The sequence below is a fragment of the Amblyomma mixtum genome, chromosome 3, assembly GCF_055824585.1.
Source record: "Amblyomma mixtum isolate Tamu chromosome 3, ASM5582458v1, whole genome shotgun sequence".
Taxonomy (NCBI): Eukaryota; Metazoa; Arthropoda; class Arachnida; order Ixodida; family Ixodidae; genus Amblyomma; species Amblyomma mixtum.
The window spans coordinates 102,692,146-102,714,176 of record NC_143014.1 but is presented as its reverse complement, the minus strand read 5'-3'; the positions used below and the strand labels follow the sequence as shown (position 1 = coordinate 102,714,176).

Genomic DNA, 22,031 nt, shown 5'->3' with positions numbered 1-22,031 from the left:
TTCTTGCATCTTTGTTTGGCCATACTTTAAACCTCTGTGATAAGCCAGTGAATGCTGTAACAATTTAACAATGATCAGCACTGGACTTTGGCAGCATTTTGTCTTTTTGTAGTAAGTTGTTACTTTGGTTGTCGTTGGCTTTTATATTTATTAGCAATTGCAGCCCTTTTTTTTTTAGTATTATTTGTCTTACAGCTTTAGACAGGTAATAATTTGTGGCTGTTGTGTGTGCCTTTGTTGCAGTAGTATCTGGCTGATATAATAATTCAAAACTAACTTTTACAGGTGCTGGTTCCTTGGCTGACTTCTAAGCAGGAGTTTGAGAGAGAGCGCTGTTTGAATTCCATCTGGGAGCTCATGATGCTGTACAGCAGTCACATTGAGACTGGGGTGAGCCTGCGATACAGAGAGGGAGTTTAGAACTTTAAAGGCCACAGAAAGTGCAGTGTTATTATGTATGCAGCTGAAAATGGCAAGAATGGTGGCTAAGAACATGCATATTTTTTTATGTATTTCATTTTTTTTGTAATCATCTTGTGGCTTAGTGTAAAGGCTAATTTTTATTTCGCTTGTATTTTTTTTGTGTGTGTTACCAGCATACTTAACCAATAAATTTCCTAAAAGTATTGCACACACAACTATGGCGTTTTTTTTTCATTTGGAAATAAAACCAGTAAGCTGCAGTTGGATGCATTACAATGTGCAATGCATTTGGCACTCCTTGAAGAAATAATTATTTTAAAACACTCAAAGTCGGGTCATTTTCTCACGGTAGCAAAAGAGTTAAACATGTACATATTTGCAGTGCCTGTTACCTTTCACAGTGTTGTCATCAGCAGAGGCCACACAGCCCAACACCCCTCCACCCCTAATCACTACCTTTTGCCCCGTGACTGCTTACTGTATCTGGCTACTGCAACACTGTCAATGCCACACCCCTGCAACACAACCCTGCTTCCCCAACCTCCACCTTCCCTCCCAGCCCATGACTGTTCACTGCACCTGGCTACTGCAGCGCTCTCAATACTGCAGCTCCAAAGAAACAGCTAACCCACCCCCTAACTGCTTACTGCACCTGGCTACTCCAACACGGACAGCGCACCTCCATACCACCTAGACCCCACCTCATTGCATGATGCACACCTACCCTCTTACACCCCACCCCATGACTAGTTGCTGCACTCGGCTTCTCCAAGACCTGGCAAAATACTGTTGGCATGCAGTGACGCACGCAGTGAGGCAGCGTAAATACAGCAGACATTCCACACACTTACCCAGAGTTAATCATCATTTTTCACCACCCCTACTGTTGCCGAAATTCGCATTACTGCAGGGGTAATTGTCTGGTAACTTTTTTAGGCTAGAATTCTTAACCTAGGAACTTATTTGAATATTTTTTTGGAATTTATTTTCAGTCAAGTTGTTGGGGGAAAAGATGAGGATATAACTTATCAGAATCTGCAGAAATTCTGTTCAGTTAATAAAGTAGAACTTGAGTGGGCTATCTTTGGAGCTGTTTCTTTGCATGTATGATGTTCCTGCCTTGAGCTCATTTTCTGTTTCATTGTCCAGGTGTTTCGGATCTTCAGTTGTTTTGGCTTTATTCTCGGCGCTCTTGTTCCTCGTTGCACTGACTCAAGCATCTCCATTCGCAATACGGCTCTGACCTGTATTCACCTGTCCCTTGAGATCAACAACAAGAGTCAAAGTACGTAGGCTTTTAACACTTTGTGAACGTTCATATTTTGATAACTTTTTAGCATCACCGTATGCCATGCGATGAGGCTTTCTTCGTTAGCTGCAGCCATGGTAACTGAGCAGGGTTTACCCATTATGCTAATGCTATTTTTCACTGACAAATGAATGTAATTTCAATGTACAAAAACTTCTGCCATAGTTGGAGAGACTGGTGATAGGCAGTTTACTTTAGCTGACATTCATAAATGTGTAATGAAATACATAAATATCATTACATCCCAGATGTGATTGAAAACCCATTGGTAACTGACAGAGGTTATGTATACTTGTTAAAATATTGGCAAAATAGTACACACATGTTGTATTTTCTGAAGACAGTTTATAAAGTACTTTAGTTGTTTTCATTAGGTGTGATTGACAGCAGTCCTCATTGTACTTTGCATGTGCACACAGGCCTGTCATCAAAGGAGGACACAGATATGCATGGAGTCGATGATCTCCAGGCATGCATTCAAAAGTCAGACCTTGAATCTTTCCACGTCATTTCACGGGAGCTGGCAAAGGTATATGCTTTGAAGCTCTTGGGAGGAATTGAGGGAGTATCTTTCGGAAGTGGCTTTTCATATTAAAAGCCGGTATAATTTAGATGGTGCTTCTTTTGTGTCAGAAATTCACAGGACTTCATGTGAAGCATTTATGCATTATATCAGGGGTTCTCAAACTGGGTTTCATGGAACCCATGAGTTCCTTGGAGTGCATTTTGGGTTCCCCGAGCGCCCAAATCTATGCATGCTTGAAGCCCCTCTTTTCTTTACCCATTTTATTTTGGGGCTGACCACAGTTTACTTGCTTGGAGAAGAGTGTTTTATTGGATAGCCAATCATTATTAATCGATTTTGGTTATTTTTTTAAGGGGCCGTGCGTCTGCGTGCTCTTTTTTTTTACATGCTTGTTAGACAGAAAGGCAGGGAAAAAGACGCGTCCTACATCCCCTAGCAGATTTCAAAAGTTGCTGAGTTCCTAAAGGCTTTAAAAAAATTGAAAACCCCTGCCTTATATCTGGTGTAAAAGTATGTAATGTAGGTAACTGTGCTGTTACACTCAGTATGATGGTGGTGGCAGCCAGAATGGGGTGTTTTCTAACGGTAAATGGTTTGTGGTAAGACAAGAGGAAGAGGTTAAGAGGAAAGAAAGGACATAACTGTCTACCCTGACTGGGACAGGTTCATGAGAGAATGGATGGAGGGTTGAAAAGGGGTAGAGAGAAAAAAAAGTGGTGGTACGTGTGATTGCTTGGTCCAGCGTAAGATGATAGTAAACTCGGAAAAGAATCTGCTTCATTCAGTTTTCATCTGTGGTCATTATATACATGTACTGTTGCGCATGCTCTGCTTCATAAGTAAACATCTGCCGCAGCTTGTATGTTTCAGGCCACTGTGCCTGCTGTCTAGCATGTGTAGACAACATTTGTTGATGAACTGAGCATTGACTACAGTTGAACCTTGCTATACCGAAACAGTTTATTGTGAAATAATGGATATAACAAAGGAATAGCAATTCCTCTTTTAAGTTCCCATAGAAGCCGCTGTATTTGATATTGGGTTTTTATGAGTAAAGTTTACCTGCATTGGTATACAATGAACCTCCAATAAATGTCACTGGGCATTTCATGCTCTGCATGTTAATTTGTAACAGGACTAACACTTCCGTACTGATCCGGTGAGTAAAATTGCAGTTCTCCCATGCTCCAACCTCCTCATTGCACATGGCCCACTGTGAGCCTGCTCTGCTTCCCTGGTTCCATGTGCTGTTTAGATTCCATTTCATGGCATGGTCACATGGTTAAAACCATTTGATTGTGTGCTTGGTATGCTTGATTGTACCAAGGTACTGCTGGTTTCACATGGCCAAGCTGCAGAAAGCGACAACATAAGACAGTCTGCGTTGACGAGAAGGCAGCCATCTTCAAAGCCTTCATTCTGGCATATGCATTCTCCACAAAACATTCCTGTCATGCAGAGAAATTTTACGGTCTGTGTGCTCATGAGCTGTGCAGTGAATCCAAACAAAACAGGTATTCGCGACGAAATTGCTGCTGTGTGCCCTCTTTTTAACCAGTTCGTATTGGCTTCAGCACCAAGAAAACAAAGCTGTATAACCTGAAAAGGTCTCTCCTTGTCCTCTATGACATTTTCCCTCTAAGAATCGTTTTCTAGGCACTGAAGTCTAATTGGGCTGCCGAAGACATGGGTGCTTGTTGGCAAAGTGGATATATTCGGTTGGCGTACATATATTCGGCCATGTGGTGGGTCTTTGGTGTGCATGTTAAAAGCTGCTGCAACTCGCATGGGTCTTCGACCCCACCTTGAGCAAATGACAATATCTTGTGCCATGGTGCTGTTTGGTCGCATATGCCCTTGCGCCATAAAAATTCACTATCATCAACTCACATTGACGACATTCTAAATGCCAGCTTTGCTGTACTTATGATACAAAGTGGCAGGTAACCCCGCTGGCACGCAATAGTTGCAACTAAGGACGTGTACTATTAAACAAAGTAGCAGCTATAAGGAAGACATTGCAAGGCCCCTTCGACTTTGTTATATGAAGACATTGCAAGGCTCCTTCGACTTTGTTATAACAAGGTTCAACTCTATTTACACAGAGGTCACAGCTTTTTATGGCTAAGGTGGAAGATTTTTCTGTCTAGTGTCTGGGAGGGGGGATACTAAAAGTGGTTGCGGTTAAGTTGCAGATTGGATAGTAATTTCTAGTGCAGAAGGATAAACAAAAAGCTCTTAACTGTATATGATATTACAAATACACAGTATGCTGGCTGATCTTGGTGACATGGAAATGTTATTTTTCAGCTTTTTTTTTTTAGGTTACCAGCCTTATTTTGTGTTGTTGCCATGTTTTATGTGCAGACTTTGGCCAAGAAAGTGCCTGCCATCCAACTGCTGTCGCTGGCCAACACACTTCTTCAGGGTCTCAAAGATCCTGTGACAAGCAGCTCATGTGGTGCAGCTAGTGTGCTGTCTGGCTTACTGCAGTTGCGTGGGGCCGAGATGCGATCTGAAGTAGGTGTTATGTCTCATGTAGTGAACAATTAAAACTTGCAAGTGTAGAACAGGATTTATGCACTGCCACTGCATAAAGTTTCAAAGAGGCATTAAAGCATAAGGAAATCAATGCAGGCAGCAACAGAAAACTAGAGGAAAAGACGCAGGACATGCACTGTATCACTTCCAGACTTTTATTCAAGAAAGCATGGGTATGTATTGGAAAAATAATGACATGATGTAATGAGTAAACAAAAATAAAAAATGAACTGGCTGTGCCTGCCATGGGTGCTACAGATCATTCATAACTTATGAAAGACTGAGCTTAAGGAATGTGGAGTTAATGGGCTTTCTAGGTTCCACGCAATTTGTTGCTGACATGTTTTGACATGAATTTTTAATTGTTTTCTCATCAGGTGATGCAATATCCTTTTCCATACAGTGGGTCAGTGTCTTTGATGTCTCAGTGACTTTGATGTTCGGCTGCTGCTCCCAAGGTTGCTGGTTTGATCCTTACCATTTTGGCCATATTTCGATGGAAGCAAAATACAAAACCGCTTGTTTGCTGTGTGATGTCAGTGCATGTTAAAGAACCCCAGGGGGTCTAAATTAATCCAGGTCCCTCCACCACAGCATCCCTCATAGCCCATTTGTTGTTCTAGGATGTTAAACGACACAGTTCACAAATTTTTTTTAGACATCCCAGGTTTGTGCTCTGTATTCGCAGGTAGGTGGGTAGTTCGGAGAAGAAAGAGGTTGTGAGTAAATGCAAGGTGTGACAACTGACTCACTTGGTAAATAACCTCAGCTGTGGCTTAAAGGAAAGGATGGAGGGTCTGAGAGGGAGGACAGTGACCGAGCAGTTCAAATTACTTGTTCGGATCTGTACCATTCTTGTATTATACATATGCCACCAGCTGTACTACTCTGACAAGCTTTTATTGCAACTTTTACTTTCCATTTGGTAATCTTGGTAGGAGAAAAATATCTATGCTTTGTCTGGCTTCAAATTTTCTAATGGCCCTGAAGTACATTGGACTCCTAGTAAGAAGAACTTGGATAAGCAGAATGTCTGGGAGTTTTTTTTAGCTTGGCTTCCCATGAACACAATGTAAAAATGTCTGTTCAAGATGAATCATCCAATTTTTATGCAGTGCTTTTCATGAAAAATAGCAGTGCTTCACAAGTTGAACAGGTTCACAAGCGCTGTGTTCCCTCTTTGTGTCTGTGTTTGTAGAGCGTGTGTTATTCACAATGAAGGTTCACAAGGCCCTGTCCTGTATCTCAGAAGGGAGTCTACTGTATGCTCATGATTGTATGAGCTGCATAGGTTTTAATTTTTTAAATGATGGGAGGCAAGTTGTTATTTCGAATGTGAAAACATTAGCTAACAAATACCATGTATGCTTGACGACATTGCAGGTGGTCCACCTGATTGACAGCCTGCATCAACAGCTTTCACATGTCCACTGTCCTGAAACACATTCCGAGGCCCTTGAAGTGGTGCGAACCCTAGCACGACACCACTCAAGCCTTGTGGTGCATAAGCTCCTGATCTATCCGCTACCTTATGACAAGTATGTCTTGCTTCTTCTAAACACTTTTGACAGGTTAATGTGTGCCTCAGTGCATTCGTTCACATGGTGTCTCATTGAGTGTAAGGCAAAAGTTTGCAACAATGAACTAATACCTTACCTTCATGCCTTCATGCCTTACATGTGCCTGAACAGGTATACCATATTTCATTCACATACTTGAATAAACATGCAGGGCTCCATCTTTCTTATCATTCAGTGGGGAAAAGTAGAAAGCGTCACTGAAAGCACACGTTTTAAGGACCCTAGGAATGTCTCAAAAAATCGTTCGGAAGCCCTCATTTGAGAGCCACTGACCTAGAGCATGCATGTGTTTTTGCATTTTTCTGTTTATCATGGGCTGGGCAAGTACCTAAGGAGCGTGACCAGTTTTTCTCTGCCTTTGTGTCTGGGACTTCCTTTGTGGTGGTTTGGTCCAATGAGAACCCATCTTCACAGGCATGTCTGTGAGTGCTGGTCAGCACTGGCGAAGGATGCCAGCATGGGTGCAAGCATTGTGAACCAACTGCTGGAAATGCTGGACAACCTGGGCGCCACTGAACTTCAACCAGACCCCAAAAGCCAACGAGGCACCATCAGAGTGGCCGCCAGGGATGTGCTTGCGGTGGGTGCTCCTGGGTTAGCTAGGCATAGGGACACATACATTGACTCTATGCTGTCTCATATAAAAGGATATTCATTTTAATTTAACCAAGGAAAGCAGAGCTTTTTTTTTATTTGTCTTCTTGATCAGTGGGGAATTAGTAGCTTAATAATTTTTTACCTGAATTGATTAGAAAGAAGAAAAAAACAACCACATTCTGCCAGTGGGATCTGAACTAACAAACACTGTATGTGCATGCGATTACCAATTGAGCTATGACGGCTACTGTGCAACGAGCTATGGCAGCCACTGTTCAGCCTTCCACTTTTGAGTGTATTTGTGTTGCGTGTAACGTAACTTTGAGAGTGTTCACCAGCGCCACCTTCTTGTGCTATCTCTGGCATCAAGATTGCCAGAACAGAGGCCCTTGTTAAGCTATTGTGCACACAAGGGTAGAGCCGTAAGGGCTCATTATGACGTACATTTTAGTCTTGATGGTATAAGCAGCATAAAGGGGTTCTCGCATAGCTGCTGCCTTCATCATTCGATCACGTTCCACGTGGCTCTTATGGTGTAGTGGGATATTCTACATCCGCTACCATGGATGAGGGTGGTGCTAGTGAGAACACTCAAAGCTAGGTTGCACGCAGCATGAAAACACTCGAAAGTAAAAGGTTGGGCAGCCACCTCTGTAGCTCAGTTGGTAGAGTACCGTATGCAACGTACAGAGGTCATGGGTTCAGATGACGGTGATAGCATATGGTTGTTCTGAGGGGAGACGCGGGTCTTGAAATGATAAAAAAACATGAAAATTCCGATTTTGCAGAAATGACATATTAAAGATCAATACTGTATCGAGTTCCTGCCTAAAATTTGGTTTCAGAATCTAAATTCGACCTCCAACTACTAAAATATCTAAATATTTCTTGCTTATGAAGCCTGAAAATGGCAATTTTGGAGTGAAATGCAGCAGAAGTTCAAGCCCGTCGCTTCCCACGACCGCATATTCGATCGCCGCCACCTTGGTTTTGTTTGAAAGCTAGGCCCCTTCCCCGCCACCTGGCATTACTCACTACTGTAAAACATTTTTGGAACGTCCGCATTCCGCTATTTTTTGAGGCCTCTACAATGACCTCCGAATGGCTGGCGCGTGCATATCAAATGCAATTTTCTCAGCTCCATGTTTTTTGCCAACATGGCTCGCCTTACAGAAGTTTTTGTTATGTTTTTATAGTGCAATTTCAATAAATCTTATATCGTTGAATTTAGAAGGAACTAAACTGTGGAGCCATGCTATTTTTGTTTCGTTGAGTCAAACATTTCAAATTTTGTGAGCCATAATGTCACCTACACTTCACAATTTTGTGCTTGGACAAAATTTATCATATTTATATGATGATGTACTTCAACAACGATATGATTAGCATAGCTCCAGATAGCAGGTCTTTGGCTACAGGCAAAATGTAGAAAGTGCCTTAACGACCCATACGAATTTAACTAATTAGGCTTCAGTTATTTTTATATAATATGGGAACTAATTGATTATATACTAAAACTAATTATATTTTTGAAAATAGAAAGAAGAAACACATGTACAGACCTAATTTCATTATGAAATCTTTAATAATAAAAATGGTCAAGACCCACATCATTATTGGCGCCATCATTTGCCGTGAATGAAAAATCCATGAAAAACCTTGAGAGGAACAACCTAGGTGGCAGGTGGGCCACCTGGGGCACGTGACCACATCCTGCCCCACTGGATTGTTAGCAAACTGCCTGCCATGGTAGGTGGCAGGTAAATTAATGATTGGTAGCAAAAGGTTGCTCTTCAGCAGCCTGGGTCTCACAAGTCCCACTGTGGCAATACCTGCCATCACAGGGCAGTGGCAGAATGTGAGGACACCCAGTGGTCTATGTACATAAAGCAGAGAATAGCTGATTCTGCATATATGGGCAATAACCCAGTGCGTCATACCCTTATTGCTATTGCATCATATCCTTAAATTGAGCTTAAATGTGCTCTCCATTTTTTTTCTTCTGCGTTCTAATCAATTTTCTTTCAGGTAAAAATTATTACACTACTAATTTTGCATTGATCAACACCACAAATTAAAAAACACATTCCCCTATGCATTCCTTTGTTTTGGTGACTGTTGGCTTGCTTAAAATGCATGTTGTACTGAGCACCTCGTGTCCTTACCCTTGTGTGGATAAGAGGATACCGTTACTGATGCTTTAAGTTTCCACTTGGCTTTCTGCACTTGGAGACAGAAATTGGTATATATATATATAGGTAATTATCGAGCACGCAACACAGCGCAGAACACAGCTTAAGATATCTGGAACACATATAGACACAACAGCATCATGAAAATAATACAGTCAAGCCCACTTATAACAATATTCAAGTGCCATGAAAATACCATTGTTATAACCAATAATTGTTATAACAGGGTTGTGCCGAAAAAAAGAAAAGATGACAAACTTCAGAGCATTTATTGACAGTAAATACCCGGAGGGGTTTGATTGTTGTAATACCTGTAAAAGCTCGTTAATTCGAACTTCAGGGAACCGGAACAATGTTCACCGATGACCAAAGCACCGCCATCACTGCACCACCGGAAGCTTTGCACACCTCCACGTCACTGGAATCAAGCCGGCTTTCCGGAAGTGATTCATATGGGAAATTCAAGAAGCATGCAGAACTAAGGGTGTGGTGACAGCTGATGAGAGAAAAACCGCGCTGGCTGCACGCACGCACACTGCACCGACTGATTGGGGGTACGCATGGCGCGCGTAGCCAATGCAGCAATGCAGCAGCTCTCCTGACGCGATAACGCCTGCCCCTGGGACAAGGGAAATTTGTGAAGTGGGGACCGTGGGGAAGTTAGCGAAGAACAGCAGAAGATGGGACAACGTAAGCGCTGCCGGTGCCAGCCGTATCTCAGAGAGTAAAAACAAAGAAAAACGCGTCTGCACATTTTTTTCTGCAAGCGGCGCACCCCTCAGAAACGTTAATAACAGACTGCTCCGCCAAGGCTCCCTACCATGCTCACTACTTTCTTCTCTGCATGGGCCTTTTGCTCAGGGGAACGCATTCACGGGTTCTTTTGCTTTCGTGGCGTTGCTGCACCGGCTCATTCCGTTGGTCGGCCCCACACGCGTGCGCTTTTGTGTTGTAAGCATAGCTTTGCTGGTGTGGTTGTAGCATTTCCTTGTTTTTCTTTTTCTATAATGGTTGACACTCAATTACAAGGTTTAATTGTTATAACCAATAATGTGCCTTGACAGCATTGCTATAAGCAGTTTATTTTACCATAGAACACATGGCAAAGCTGATGGTGCCATGACTGACCATTGTTATACAGTCGATCCCGGATATATCGAACTCGAAGGCGATCGCGAAAAAGTTCGATATATCAATAATTCGAAATATAAAATATGCCTATTAGACGCTTATTTTAAAATTGCGCAAACTCGGACAGTTTACCGGGATCGTAGCAAGTGGGAACTTACCGATTTACTCCTCTTAAGTCCACAAAAACGAAAGCACAACTCCACGATCAGCGCGCTTTATTTCGCAAGAAAAAAGTCAGTGGGCTTTGCTTGCCTCTTCCTCTGCACCATGCAGTTCATGAAGCTGTCCTCAAGCTTGTTGATAGTATCCAAATGAGAAAGTCCAGTGCCCTCCATTGCGCCACAAAAGCGACGAATGACGCTGAATGCGGATGCAAGTTCAGCCACAGTGCATGGCGGCTGGGCCTCTTCGCACAATCTTCGTCACTGCTCGGGTCCGCTTCCTCGGTATCGATGATGTCAGCGACGATGTGAGCATCAGAAATTAGGCGTCTGCGGGCCTGCGGCCAGCACGGTTTCCCTCTTCCCAGCTCCTTATGGCCATTCCAATTTCCTTTCACACCCCCCACAAAGTTCCCATCACGTGACTAAGAGCGCAGCTGTCCAAGGCCAGCGCCGCGTGAACTTTTATTAGGAGAAGCCCATTTGCAGGAGCGCGCGCTAGTGGAAGAAGCCCACTTCCAGGGTGGCTTATACTGGGAGAAGCGCACTTGCGGGGGCTCGGCATGGCACGGAGTTCGATATATCAAATATAGGGTGCACAGGAGTTCGATAAACGTAAACAAATTTGCTATACTTTTGCATGAGATTCCCAAGGGGATTCTACATCTGTTCGATATAGGCAATAATTCGATATATCCGGGTTCTATATATCCGGGATCGACTGTATCCGATATATTGTTATAACCAGTATTGTTATAAGTGGGCTTGACTGTAGTTCCATAGCAAGATATGATGGTGCATCTGATTGTATGCATTCCTCTTATACTAGTCGTTTGGTCACCACAAAGTCAAGTCATTGAATTATTGCCACAACTCAGCTGAACAATAGTTCAGCCTGTAAGCATATTTTTTTAGCAGTTTTTAATTTTTTTGTATTTGTTTATGTAATTTGCCTACCATCAGTAGCAGATGGCATAGCATACTGCTTAGCTTACATTTATTTTTTTTATTTCTTCGTTTTGCAGTGTTTAGTTACAATGAGCAATTAATTCAATAAACATTTTTGTATTTGTAATACTTCAGATGAGTAAACTTGAAACATCAAACATGCTGACTGAACATTTTTGGAATTTCTGATGTATTCTTTAGGCTTGTTCTTTATCATTATACTTGGACTGATGTTAAAATATTGATGCTTATGTCTCATTGGAGGTTACTATAAAGAAAAGTTTATTAATAGATAAGTCTAGGAAGTAATATAATCCATTTCTGACATGGATAATCATTATGTGCTTTGAACTAGCTGGCAGGACAGTTAGTGTAAGCAACAAACATTGATTTTCTGCTGTTGGACATTAATGCTTGGATGGTGATGTTCTTGTGGATATATTTGGTGCCATATGTTAAAAATTGGAATTTAGTGGCAGATTAATTGAAAGGGCTTTGCATTTACATGAATTTAACCTGAATTACATGAATTTACATGAATTTAATGCATTTACATGAATTTAACAAGGGCTGTATTTCTTCACAAGGCATATGACCTGATGTTTTATTGTGAATACTGAAGATTTAACTGCTTCGCCTTGAACAGAATTGCCTTTATTTTTCTTCTGTGCCGTCTGTAGGTAGTGGTAATGGTGAGTGCTTTTGCTTTCATTTCCAGATGTAGCTTTGGCTGCAGAGAATTTGGTAGGAGCTTGTCACTAATGATTGAAACTGTTCTTGGCATCATTTAATGAGCAACATTCCGTGAATGGTATAAGGTTTTTGCCTGATTTCTGTGGAAAGTATGTTTCTGCACGTGGGATTAGATCATTTTGATATACGCCAAAGTTCACACCATTATTCTGTCAGTATTATTTTTTCATAGAGCTAACAGAAAATTGAGGTAGCTGGGAAGCCCATCATAATAGCCCATACATGGTTATAAGCGGCGTTAATTGTAGAGGGCTATTTTATGCTGCATTTTATGTCGCATTTTGGTGTAATATACTACATAAATTTTGTTTTTGTCTGATTTAATCATCTTCTTGCTATATTTTCATGTTTGGGTGAATAAAGTCTTGTTTTGTGGTATTGTCAGAAGTATCCCTAAATGCTAGACTACAGTTTTCTAGTGGTTGATAGAGATTGCAATGTGCTTTAGAGCGTATTTTTGGATGAATGCCATACCAGGCAAACATTTGCAAGCTGCTAGAACAGCCTGTGTTCTTTTCTTACCTGCAGGCTATCTGTGCCCTTCAGGAGATTTTCAACACTCCCGAGATGGAAGCCTGTACTAAAGAGGCATTTGGCCAGATTTTCTCAGCTCTTCTGTTGACCGCAGCCAGCTATGTTGGTGTCAGCTCAGTGAGCTCTTTTCGGGCGAATGGCAGCAGCAGCAAGCAGGACTCTGGAGCTGGCACCAAGCTCTTCCCACTACGGTATGCACATTCAAGTGCTTCTCTTGTATGCTTTGTTGTTTTGGCTGCAGTCTAAAGTACCAGCTAGAGGCAAGATTTAAAGCATGCAACTTGTATTCCAAATTGTCATGCATGCATTCCGAATCGCTTATTTCTTTCCTTGCTTTAATGTGCAGCATAATTATATTAACACAGCTGCATGCTTATAGGTTTGGCCTATCAAAGTACATGCTTTTTTATTAGAGTGATGCACTTAAGTGACCTCTGGATTTTTTTTTTTCACTAAGTAGAACGAATATTGTCTGCGGTACTATGGTTGCACAGGAGGTCTTATTGTGATTGTGGTGATCCTGGCTTGATGTCATGTACTGTGAAGTTCTTGCATAGCACTTACTGTATTGATATTGTTACAGATGTGCACTTCAAGCTTTTGAGGCCTTCCTGAAGCGGGCAGGCCAGCAAGAAATAGTGGCCTCCATGGAAAAAGATGGCCATTGGGATAGCATGGAGCAAGATGAAGTCTTTCCAGACTCTGTTACCGTATTGGCTGGGTGAGTTAGCTTCAAATGTCTGATTTATTTTTCCCAGAAAATGTTTTCACGACAGCTGGTTTTCTGGAAGCTTTCACCAACTCACTAGAAAAACCTTATTTCACTGTTGATAAGCAAGCTGTCCAGATCTTAGAGATTACAGCTAAGATGGAGTGATCTGCTACTGCATTATTAAAGTGGGGCAAAACACTGAGGGCTGACACCTGATTTTTAAGAGTCCTAATTTTATTGGCCAAATGAAGAGCTTGGTGTCAAGAGTGCCCAATGCCAGAATGATTGCATTAGAAACAGTGCAAGACATTCTTGCAAGATATCTGCGGTCAGTGGACGCATTCATTTTTTTGTATCCCAGTGCTAGAAGTAATGATAAGTGAGTGCAGTGAAAACCAGGTGCCAGGAAAAATAGGGAACCAAAAACAAATGTGGCTCCGGCAGTAAGAAAATAATTTTTGGTTGAACAGTGCATTTGTAGCCTTGGAACATGCCTTCAGAACTGTTGCATTGCCTCTTTAATAGCGTATACTTGCTTGTACACTAGTTTTATGTACAGTCGGTGACCGATCTTTCGGACTCGGAGGAACCTTTGAAAATGGTCTGAATAACTGAACAGTCTGAAAATTTCGTGAACTTCAGAAAAATAATCTTTCTGTGAAAAACCAGCTTTAAAAATCGTGAACTTCACTGCTTCCCACATTCCACTTGCAAGCGATATTAGACTGTCTCTGGGCCAGTCATGCTGTCGTCATGTCCGCACCACCTTGCGTCATGATACCAGACAGTGCGACGCGACCGCAGTTCATGCCGCAAGCAAATGCGCACATTGCATGAAGCAAGAAGTCAGTTTCTGTGGACAACGAAGCTCGCAAAGACTGAGAGCCTCAGCCCCTCCTTCTTCCAACTGCCCCGAACTGCAATGGCCTCGTCCAAGCTGCAGTGATGCTGCAGCTATCCATTTCAGTGTCGTCGAGCACTCTTTGTAGGCCATTTCGATGGCAAAGAAGAGCGTGCCATTAAGTTTACAATAGTGCCATTATCTCAACTGGCAATGATGAAGTACAAAAAGCGAAGGCTATCCAAGCTAGTCCGTCCGATTTACTCCGTTTAAATCCAAGAGGGTGCCTTTCACGGAGGTGGAGAACCAGTTAATTATGACAGCAATGCCTGCTTGCATCTATATTCAGCCAAAAAAAACAAACTTTTAGTTGAAAAACGATCCCCATAGCCTTGCTGGTGTCTATTTGAGTCGAAAAGATCGAACCTTTGGGCTCCACAGAGTCCGAAAAATTGGTCAGCTACTGTATGCATATGCACAAAGACACAGATGCATAGCACTATGCTATGAAGGCTGCCACTGGTCTACCGTGCGATGGCAGCATCGTTTTTTCATTATAAACTGTCCTTACACCACAAAACATTTTGAGAGTGGGTAAATCCTAATTAAATGTGACAAACACTTTTCAAGAGAAATGACAAAATACATTTAATAGCTAGGTTGCGCACACCAGTGTGTATGGTCACAAGGTGTGATGTACCAATAGTACCAAAATTTTAGTGTGCAATGTCATCTCACCTTGTTTTGTGCTGTTTCAAGTCCCTAATGAAAGCTGCAATTTTTCATTTAACCAGTAACAACGTTCTTGAATCTCTTAGTGTATGTTATAATCTTAACATGGTTCAGTTAGTTTTCAGTCCCTCCAAAAGGACTTTTTACGGCGAAAGCTGTATTAGCTTTGTTTAAGCCATTTAAGGGTTACGTTGGCAGCCGTAATGCGTTGCGAGTAACACGTTCAAACCCAAAATGCCGCGTTTCTTTTCTTCGCGCTGCCAGGCTTGGAAGATATATGGCCGCTGTGGCCCAGAGCTGGCAGTAGAGCACGCATCATGATTTGCAGGGATTTCTCACAGTGCAGTTGTTGTTGTGTCTGAAGGAAGAATGAAAAGGAAAGTGCACAGGCCTGCAACTGGCTGAAACTGAGCCATTTTCACTGCCACGTGCATACGTAGAAGAGTTTAAACAGATATGAAAGGAAAGATTGAACGAAGAGACACACTTTATAATAAGCTTGTCTGCCGAAACAACGGTGCCGGCTTTCACAACAGATACCCCAGTGGCAGGGAGCCCTATATCCCAGCCCTGAACAGCCAGGCGTAGCCACCTCCTTTATCATCTTCAGTTGGTGCGGCGGGTGCCCAAAGGGCTTTTCTCTAGGACCCGCACACATACGCGAGATTTTGCTTCAACAAGTTACAAAAATTATTGCTTCTGGTTTGTTCTGAGTGTCCGTTCGCATTCTCTCTGAAGTTGGCCGTGTCAACTGCGCAGAAGTGTATTACTTAAAATACAACATTGTGAAGGCGGATACACAGGGAACTACAGATGCGGTTGCAGTGCTGGGTGTTTGCTCGCAGCTCGCATAGCGAGGAGGACAGGGAGAAAAGGAAAGACTGACAACAGCGCTGGAGTGAAAGAAGGGAGAGAAAAAGCGGTGCCAGGTTTAGTGACTCTAGTGCAGCTACTTGCCGATGCTCCAGCATCTCACTCACTGTGGAGGCAGGGGAGAGGGAGAGGTTAGCGCGGTGGCTGAACAAGGTGAAGAGGAGGATCGCTAAACACTGCGGTCGTAGTTTGCCTTGCCAGCAGAAGCAGGTATTCTCCATCCTGATGGGAGGGCCGAAAGCGTGTTGATATCTGAGCTGAACATACAAGACTGCATCGCTAGCAGTGGTTCTGGCACATAAAGCAGCAAAGACCAGTGGCCTAACGAGTTTGAAAGAGAGGCTCTAAGCAAGGTACCTAAACATGCTCAGAACAAACAGACCAAAGCCAAGTAGCCAACTGTGCGCGAAACAGAAAAGCAAAGCCAGGTAGCGATTTATGTGTCAGGTTGGCTCGTCGTGGGCATAAAATGTCTGTAGATATGCTTGTGCCTGCGCTACTGTCCTTGTTGCATGCATATGCCAGACTGGTCCTACCTGCCTGACATGTCACTAATTCCAACCAGCTTTCATTGATTAATGGACTAAGCCTGTAAGCTTAGCTCTACTAATTTTCGTGCATGTATATGTAATGTCAAAGCCATGTAGTTTCCTTCACATAACTGGCAGAATGTTTTTTCGGAGAAGAGGCAAATATACACGACAGTTGCTTTCTAGTTAATGTAGCATTTTTTACTGCTGCGATAACTTTTTTTTTTTACCATGCTCATTGCTACTGACCCTTGTAATTTACAACTTTTCAGCTCTGTACCAAGTTGTGGGCATGCTCTGTCTTTTTTTGCCATCTGGTTTATAGTTTGCACTGGAGAGTTACTTTTTTCTTTTCTGGTGCTCCTATTTGCATAAGAAAGTTTGTAGAACTGGCAGTTCTTTGCATGATGGATCCTTCAGGGTTGTTATCAAAGTCGTTGTTCAGTCTATACATTACAATTTGATGAGAAAGCTGGCTAGAGAGATTAAAGATAAGGTCACATCTTCAATTTTAGTTCCAGCTACAACAAAAATATTAGGTATTGGTGCAAAGTATTGACAAGCATACATCGGTGATCTTTTCTTTACTGAGCAGGGGAGGTCTTATTACAAGCAACTTTATCGGACCCTAGGACTGCATGAGTAATGTAGTGCCTACAAATTTAAGCTAAAGGTGAATGTGGCATGCAGAACTGCCTCACTTACTTTTGTGTATCTTCTTGCATCAACAAAGACTTACTATGCTTTGTGGCAGGATTACTGTCAACATATGTTCTCTGCTCAAAGGGTTTTTGATTTTGTGTTAATGCTAAGAGCTGTCTTTGGTGATAAAATTTGGCATGTCTTGTGTAGCACAAATTATCTTTCTTTCCTTTTTGCATGCATACTGTCCTAGACTTCTTAGTGCAGTAATTGCTTCCCTGTGGTTTGGACAATAAATTTTATTCCGCAAGCTGTTCTATATGTCTGCTGCTGAAAGTGGTACCTTTAATGCATTATCGTTAGGCTTAATGTGAGGATATACTATGTCGTATATCCTATGGCACTTTAGACTGGCCTCTTTTCTTCCCCTTTTGAAGGAAATACAGTCGAACCCGGATATATCGAACCCGCATATTTCGAATTATTGGCTATATCGAACACACAGATTACCCCCTTGAAAATACTATGCAAAAGTATAGGACAGTTGCGTTGTATATCGAATTCCATTTTCGCCGGACATTGGATATATCGAACGCCGCGCCGCGCCCCTGGAAGGTGCGCTTTCCCCAAAGACATTCCTGTCCGGTCCTCAGCCGCCTCAGCGGAGAACATTTCCGCAGTCAGTAGGGGCAGGGCCCCCCCCCCCTCTTTTTTTTTTTTTTGTTCCCCGTTTTTGCGCCCCACCGGCGCGAGCTTTCCCACTCCTCCTCTCCTCCTGTACCGCCGGCGTGTGCTCCGTCAAGGTCATTGGAGATCAGCGAAGAGAGAGCGCCGCATGGAGACGCGCGGCGACCACGCTTCTTGGGGAAAGAGAGAGAGAGAAAACGGTCGCTCGTGGGCACATCGTGGGTCTGGGGAAAAAAAGAGAGCTCAGAAAAAAAAAAAAACGAAGCCCAGAGCGCCGATCTTTCTCCCTGCTCTTTCTTTTCCCTCTGTCGTTCCTTCGCAGCCGCGTTGACTGCCGCTCGCATAGGCTTCGCTCTTATCGCTCCATCTGCGCCTCGCGTGTTTTTTTGTGTGTGTGTGTGCCTGTGTTTCAACGCGCGACGTGTAGCAGGCCCCAGTAGCCAACTGTTTTGGCAAGGCAGGCCTTGAAGTGGCCGGAGATGAATGTCCGGAAGATTTAGATGACGATGAGTGCTTGGACGACGCGTTTCGCGACTTGTCCAATTTTCTCGGCGCCGTTCCGTCCGAAGTGACTGTTGAGGACTTTAACGCTGACAGCGAAGTTCAAGCGGTAGCTGGCGTTCAAGACGCCGACTCCAGCGACGACGAGGGCAACTGTGTTGTCGAAGAAACGCGTCCGTGCGCAGCCACTGAACTGGCGTCAGCGTTAGCCTGATTCGGCGCTGTTGCGGCGAAAGGGAAGGCACTGTGCTCTCGCACCTGGACAGTCTCGAGAAGATCGAGGCCAGTGTTTTGAACTTCGTTTCCCAGGGGAAAAAGCAGCCCAAAATTAGTGATTTTTTTTTTCCGCGAAATAAAGCGCTTTCACATTGCGCGCCCATACTATGTGATTCGCGGCTGTTCCAAACGGTAAGCCACAATTTGTTATGATCGGGAGTGCAGTTTTAGCCTATATCTGTATATCGAATTTTCGCTATATCGAACTATTTTCCGATCCCCTTCGAATTCGATATATCCGGGTTCGACTGTATTCGAGTGATTGGTGGGCTCTGAGCTGCGGTGTACTTTTCTGTGGTGCAGCCTGCTGTGCCAGCAGTGCCCGTGGCAGGTGGCAGGTGTGGTGTCCGGACTGCAGAACCGGCTTGGTGGCAACCCCCTGGAGGCCCAGCGGTTGGCAGTGCTGGCACTCTTTGCTGAGCTACTGAGCCAGCCCTTCGAGGGTGCACCCCTGCTGGCCGAGCCGCTCATGAGTCACCTGCTGGGCTCCCTGGCTGACCCCAGCCTTGCCGTGCGCCGCCTCTGCCTGCGAAGCCTGGCCCACCTGGGTCGCTCTGAGGGACATCTGGTATGCATCAGGCCTGCGTGCTTTGGGCTAAGGCTGCCACGTATGCATGAAACACTGACTTCACCCGATTAGACCTGTCGCCAACATTTGGTGGTCTATGCCTCCTACCAGCTCTGTTGCCACTTTAAAAGCTGTCTTCTCTGAGCCATGTAAACAGGCAGTGGCAGAGTGAGCAGCTTTAAAGGAGGAACCCTGTATGTATGCATACCAAGGCATGCTAGTGGTAGTAAGAGTAACCAGACTCACATAGACGAGGCTTTTCTTTATCATACGTGAAATACTTTACACTTCTAAGTTGTCACATTTTTTTTGAACATTTATGCTTCTGAGCGTTATGTGTATCACATTAGCACATCATCTAGCTCTGAATGTTGACCAATTTGCTGCTATGTCAGTGTTTCTTTGTTGTGTTCTTGGCTTCTTTTTGTTTTATGTCTTAGCTTATAGCTCAGTTCCTGTGCTATGAAAATGATGTCTTGTGGTACACCATTGGCTTGGGCTTTGTGTGTATTTTATGCGGTTACAGAGGACTGCCACTGGTTGGTATTGCTTTTTTTTCGTTTTTTTTTTTTGCAGCAGATTAATTTTTTCAAGCTAATTCTTTTATTAACTGCACTGCCTATAGCCCGTGAGATTGGATCAAAGGCAGCAAAACACAGAATGAAGAGAAGGTGCAAAACAGAGATGACACCAAACAGTGTCGCCAACAATTCGGTGTATGCCTGCATTGCCGTTACGTTATACCCCAATAACCAAACCAAACCAGATTGCCAATGTCAAATTTTTTTTCTCGAATTGTTATTGCATTATTTTCATGCATTTTTCACTTCAAGGACTCAGTTTGTTGGGAAAAGCAGGTTGCAGTATTGCTTCTGTCAAGCGGTTTTGGTTTCATTTCTCAGTGCGAAGTTCATGAATGAACTCATGAATACTGTCATGAATGATGTCAGCGACTGCATTTAGAGTGCAGGAAATACAAATGGCCTGTTTGAAGTCACTTTGGCAGATAGTATGGCAGTGCTTCGAAACTTGCACAAAATGCACTGAAAATGGCCTAGACACTGAACTTCCAGTATTTGAAGAAACGCACAATATCTAATAGTATCATCTTTGGTGTCCCTACAACAACAACAAAAAAAAAAAAATCTTAGCACATATATGCAGTAAAACCTCGTTGATAAATTTTAAAAAATACGCAGGAAAAAAACTTATTGTCCGGGAAAATGCGTGATCCTAACCGCTTAATTCTGAGAAATGTAACTGTTTAGCGGGGTACACTTTTGAACTGACATTTTAACTTCATAAAAATGTTAATGAGCATAGCTTTGCGCACTGTCTGAGCAGCTTCTTTTCTAGCCCTCACAGAATTCAGTTCTCATTTGCGTTGTCTTTAGCATGGAAGAAACTCCACAACACATCTGTTCCGCCAGGGGCAATAGCGAAAGTAGTCTGAATTTCTTCTGTGTTGTTTTTGGATGCTTCGCCTTCGTGCAATAATCTACTGTGAGGAAGCCGCCACAGCTGGTGACTGTCGCTGCGTTCTTCTCTTCATGCTGCATTCCCAGTACCTGGGCCACTTGTATGTAAACACATCTATATAGTTCTCAGATGCTTTGTACCCTAGCCCTTAGCCACGGCGAAGAAACAGCTGCATTTCTCTTCTTCGTGTCGCATGCCCACTGGAACAGCGCGTTTCTATGTCAGCAGTTTTTTTTTTAATGCGAGAGCATTACTTGGCTCATGTAAAAACCCCGCTGTCATCAGAAACCCGTGGCCAAAACGTGGCATGCAAATGATGTCATCAGCCCGTCCTGGAGCAATAGGTCGCCGGTGTCCCCACCGTCACGTACTTCAAAGCGCATTTAAGGTGTCCACTGACCCAGGAAGCAAGCGAGTTGTGTGCCTTTCCTTTCCTGAAAGTCAATAGAGTCTAAACCTCCGCTGGTTTTGAGAAAAGGAAAAGTGCATAACTGCCTCAGTTTGTAGATGGACGCCTTCACTTACTCATAGCCTATTTGAGGTGTCTACTGATCCAGCGAGCCAGTTACACTTGCTCTCGCTTTTACACATCATAAGGATTGCTTAGGTGTTCCCATAATTTTTTTTGTGTGTGAATGCTTCTTCCCTTGCACCTATGCACTGCAAAGAAGCCACCATGGCGGGAAACTGCAGCTGCATTCTACTTCATGTCTCGTGCCCCAAAGTTTGGCCCACTTGTATGCTTGCACATGTGCGTTTAGTTGCTAAACATATGTATCAAAATTTTGAATACAGCAGCCGGGAAATCGTGTTGTCCGGGAACATATTTACTGCAAGAAAAATAGTGCAATGCTATGGGACATTTTTATTGCCCGTGATATTGAGCATTTGAACCGGGAACATATTAGCGAGGTTTTACTGTATGTGTATTCTAATAAGGAGAGGCAAAGCAGCAAAACAAACAAGAACAGAAAGAAGACAACACATGAACAACAGTCAGAGTGTGCCTTGTCTTCCTTTCTGTCATTTTTCTTCATTGTGCTGCTGTGCCTCGTCTTAATCAATGAACCAACTGTCCTATATTGCCACTCTACATCAGTTCTAATAAGATATGTGTGTACACATGTACACCCTAATGTCAAGTGCGTTTAGAAATCAAAGCAGCGCAAAAGAACACAGACGACAGAAAGAAACAACACATGCGCTGACTACTACCAACTGAAAGCCAGTTTATTTGCTGTCATCCCTGTTTTTTGTGCTGCTTTGCCTTTTAGTAATGAACCAACTAGCCCAAATTGCCTCTTTCCATCTATGTTTATAGAACATAGAAGAGTCTATCTTAGAAGAGTTTATTTTATTTATGCTTGAATGATTGTGTCCTTGGCTGAGTCATTATTTAAGTTTCCAGTGGGACTATAGTATAGTTAAAATCAGTATTGGGGAAATTCTGCATAATAAGTGCTGATGTGTGTGTTAATCTAGCCTTAATTCTTAC

General features: G+C 43.1%; 1 protein-coding gene across 3 annotated transcripts in view; it reads left to right on the top strand.

Moving 5' to 3' along the window:
• The window catches only part of c11.1 (maestro heat like repeat family protein c11.1), a 95,456-nt gene that overhangs the window by 61,211 nt on the left and 12,214 nt on the right, over positions 1-22,031 (top strand). For all 3 annotated transcript variants that reach the window (XM_089580482.1, XM_089580481.1, XM_089580480.1), the window contains 9 exons: positions 286-390; positions 1,573-1,708; positions 2,152-2,261; positions 4,626-4,778; positions 6,183-6,337; positions 6,794-6,959; positions 12,690-12,886; positions 13,279-13,416; positions 18,793-19,057. In XM_089580482.1, coding sequence (XP_089436608.1) covers positions 286-390; positions 1,573-1,708; positions 2,152-2,261; positions 4,626-4,778; positions 6,183-6,337; positions 6,794-6,959; positions 12,690-12,886; positions 13,279-13,416; positions 18,793-19,057 — 1,425 coding nt within the window. The remainder of the gene's footprint in view (positions 1-285; positions 391-1,572; positions 1,709-2,151; positions 2,262-4,625; positions 4,779-6,182; positions 6,338-6,793; positions 6,960-12,689; positions 12,887-13,278; positions 13,417-18,792; positions 19,058-22,031) is intronic.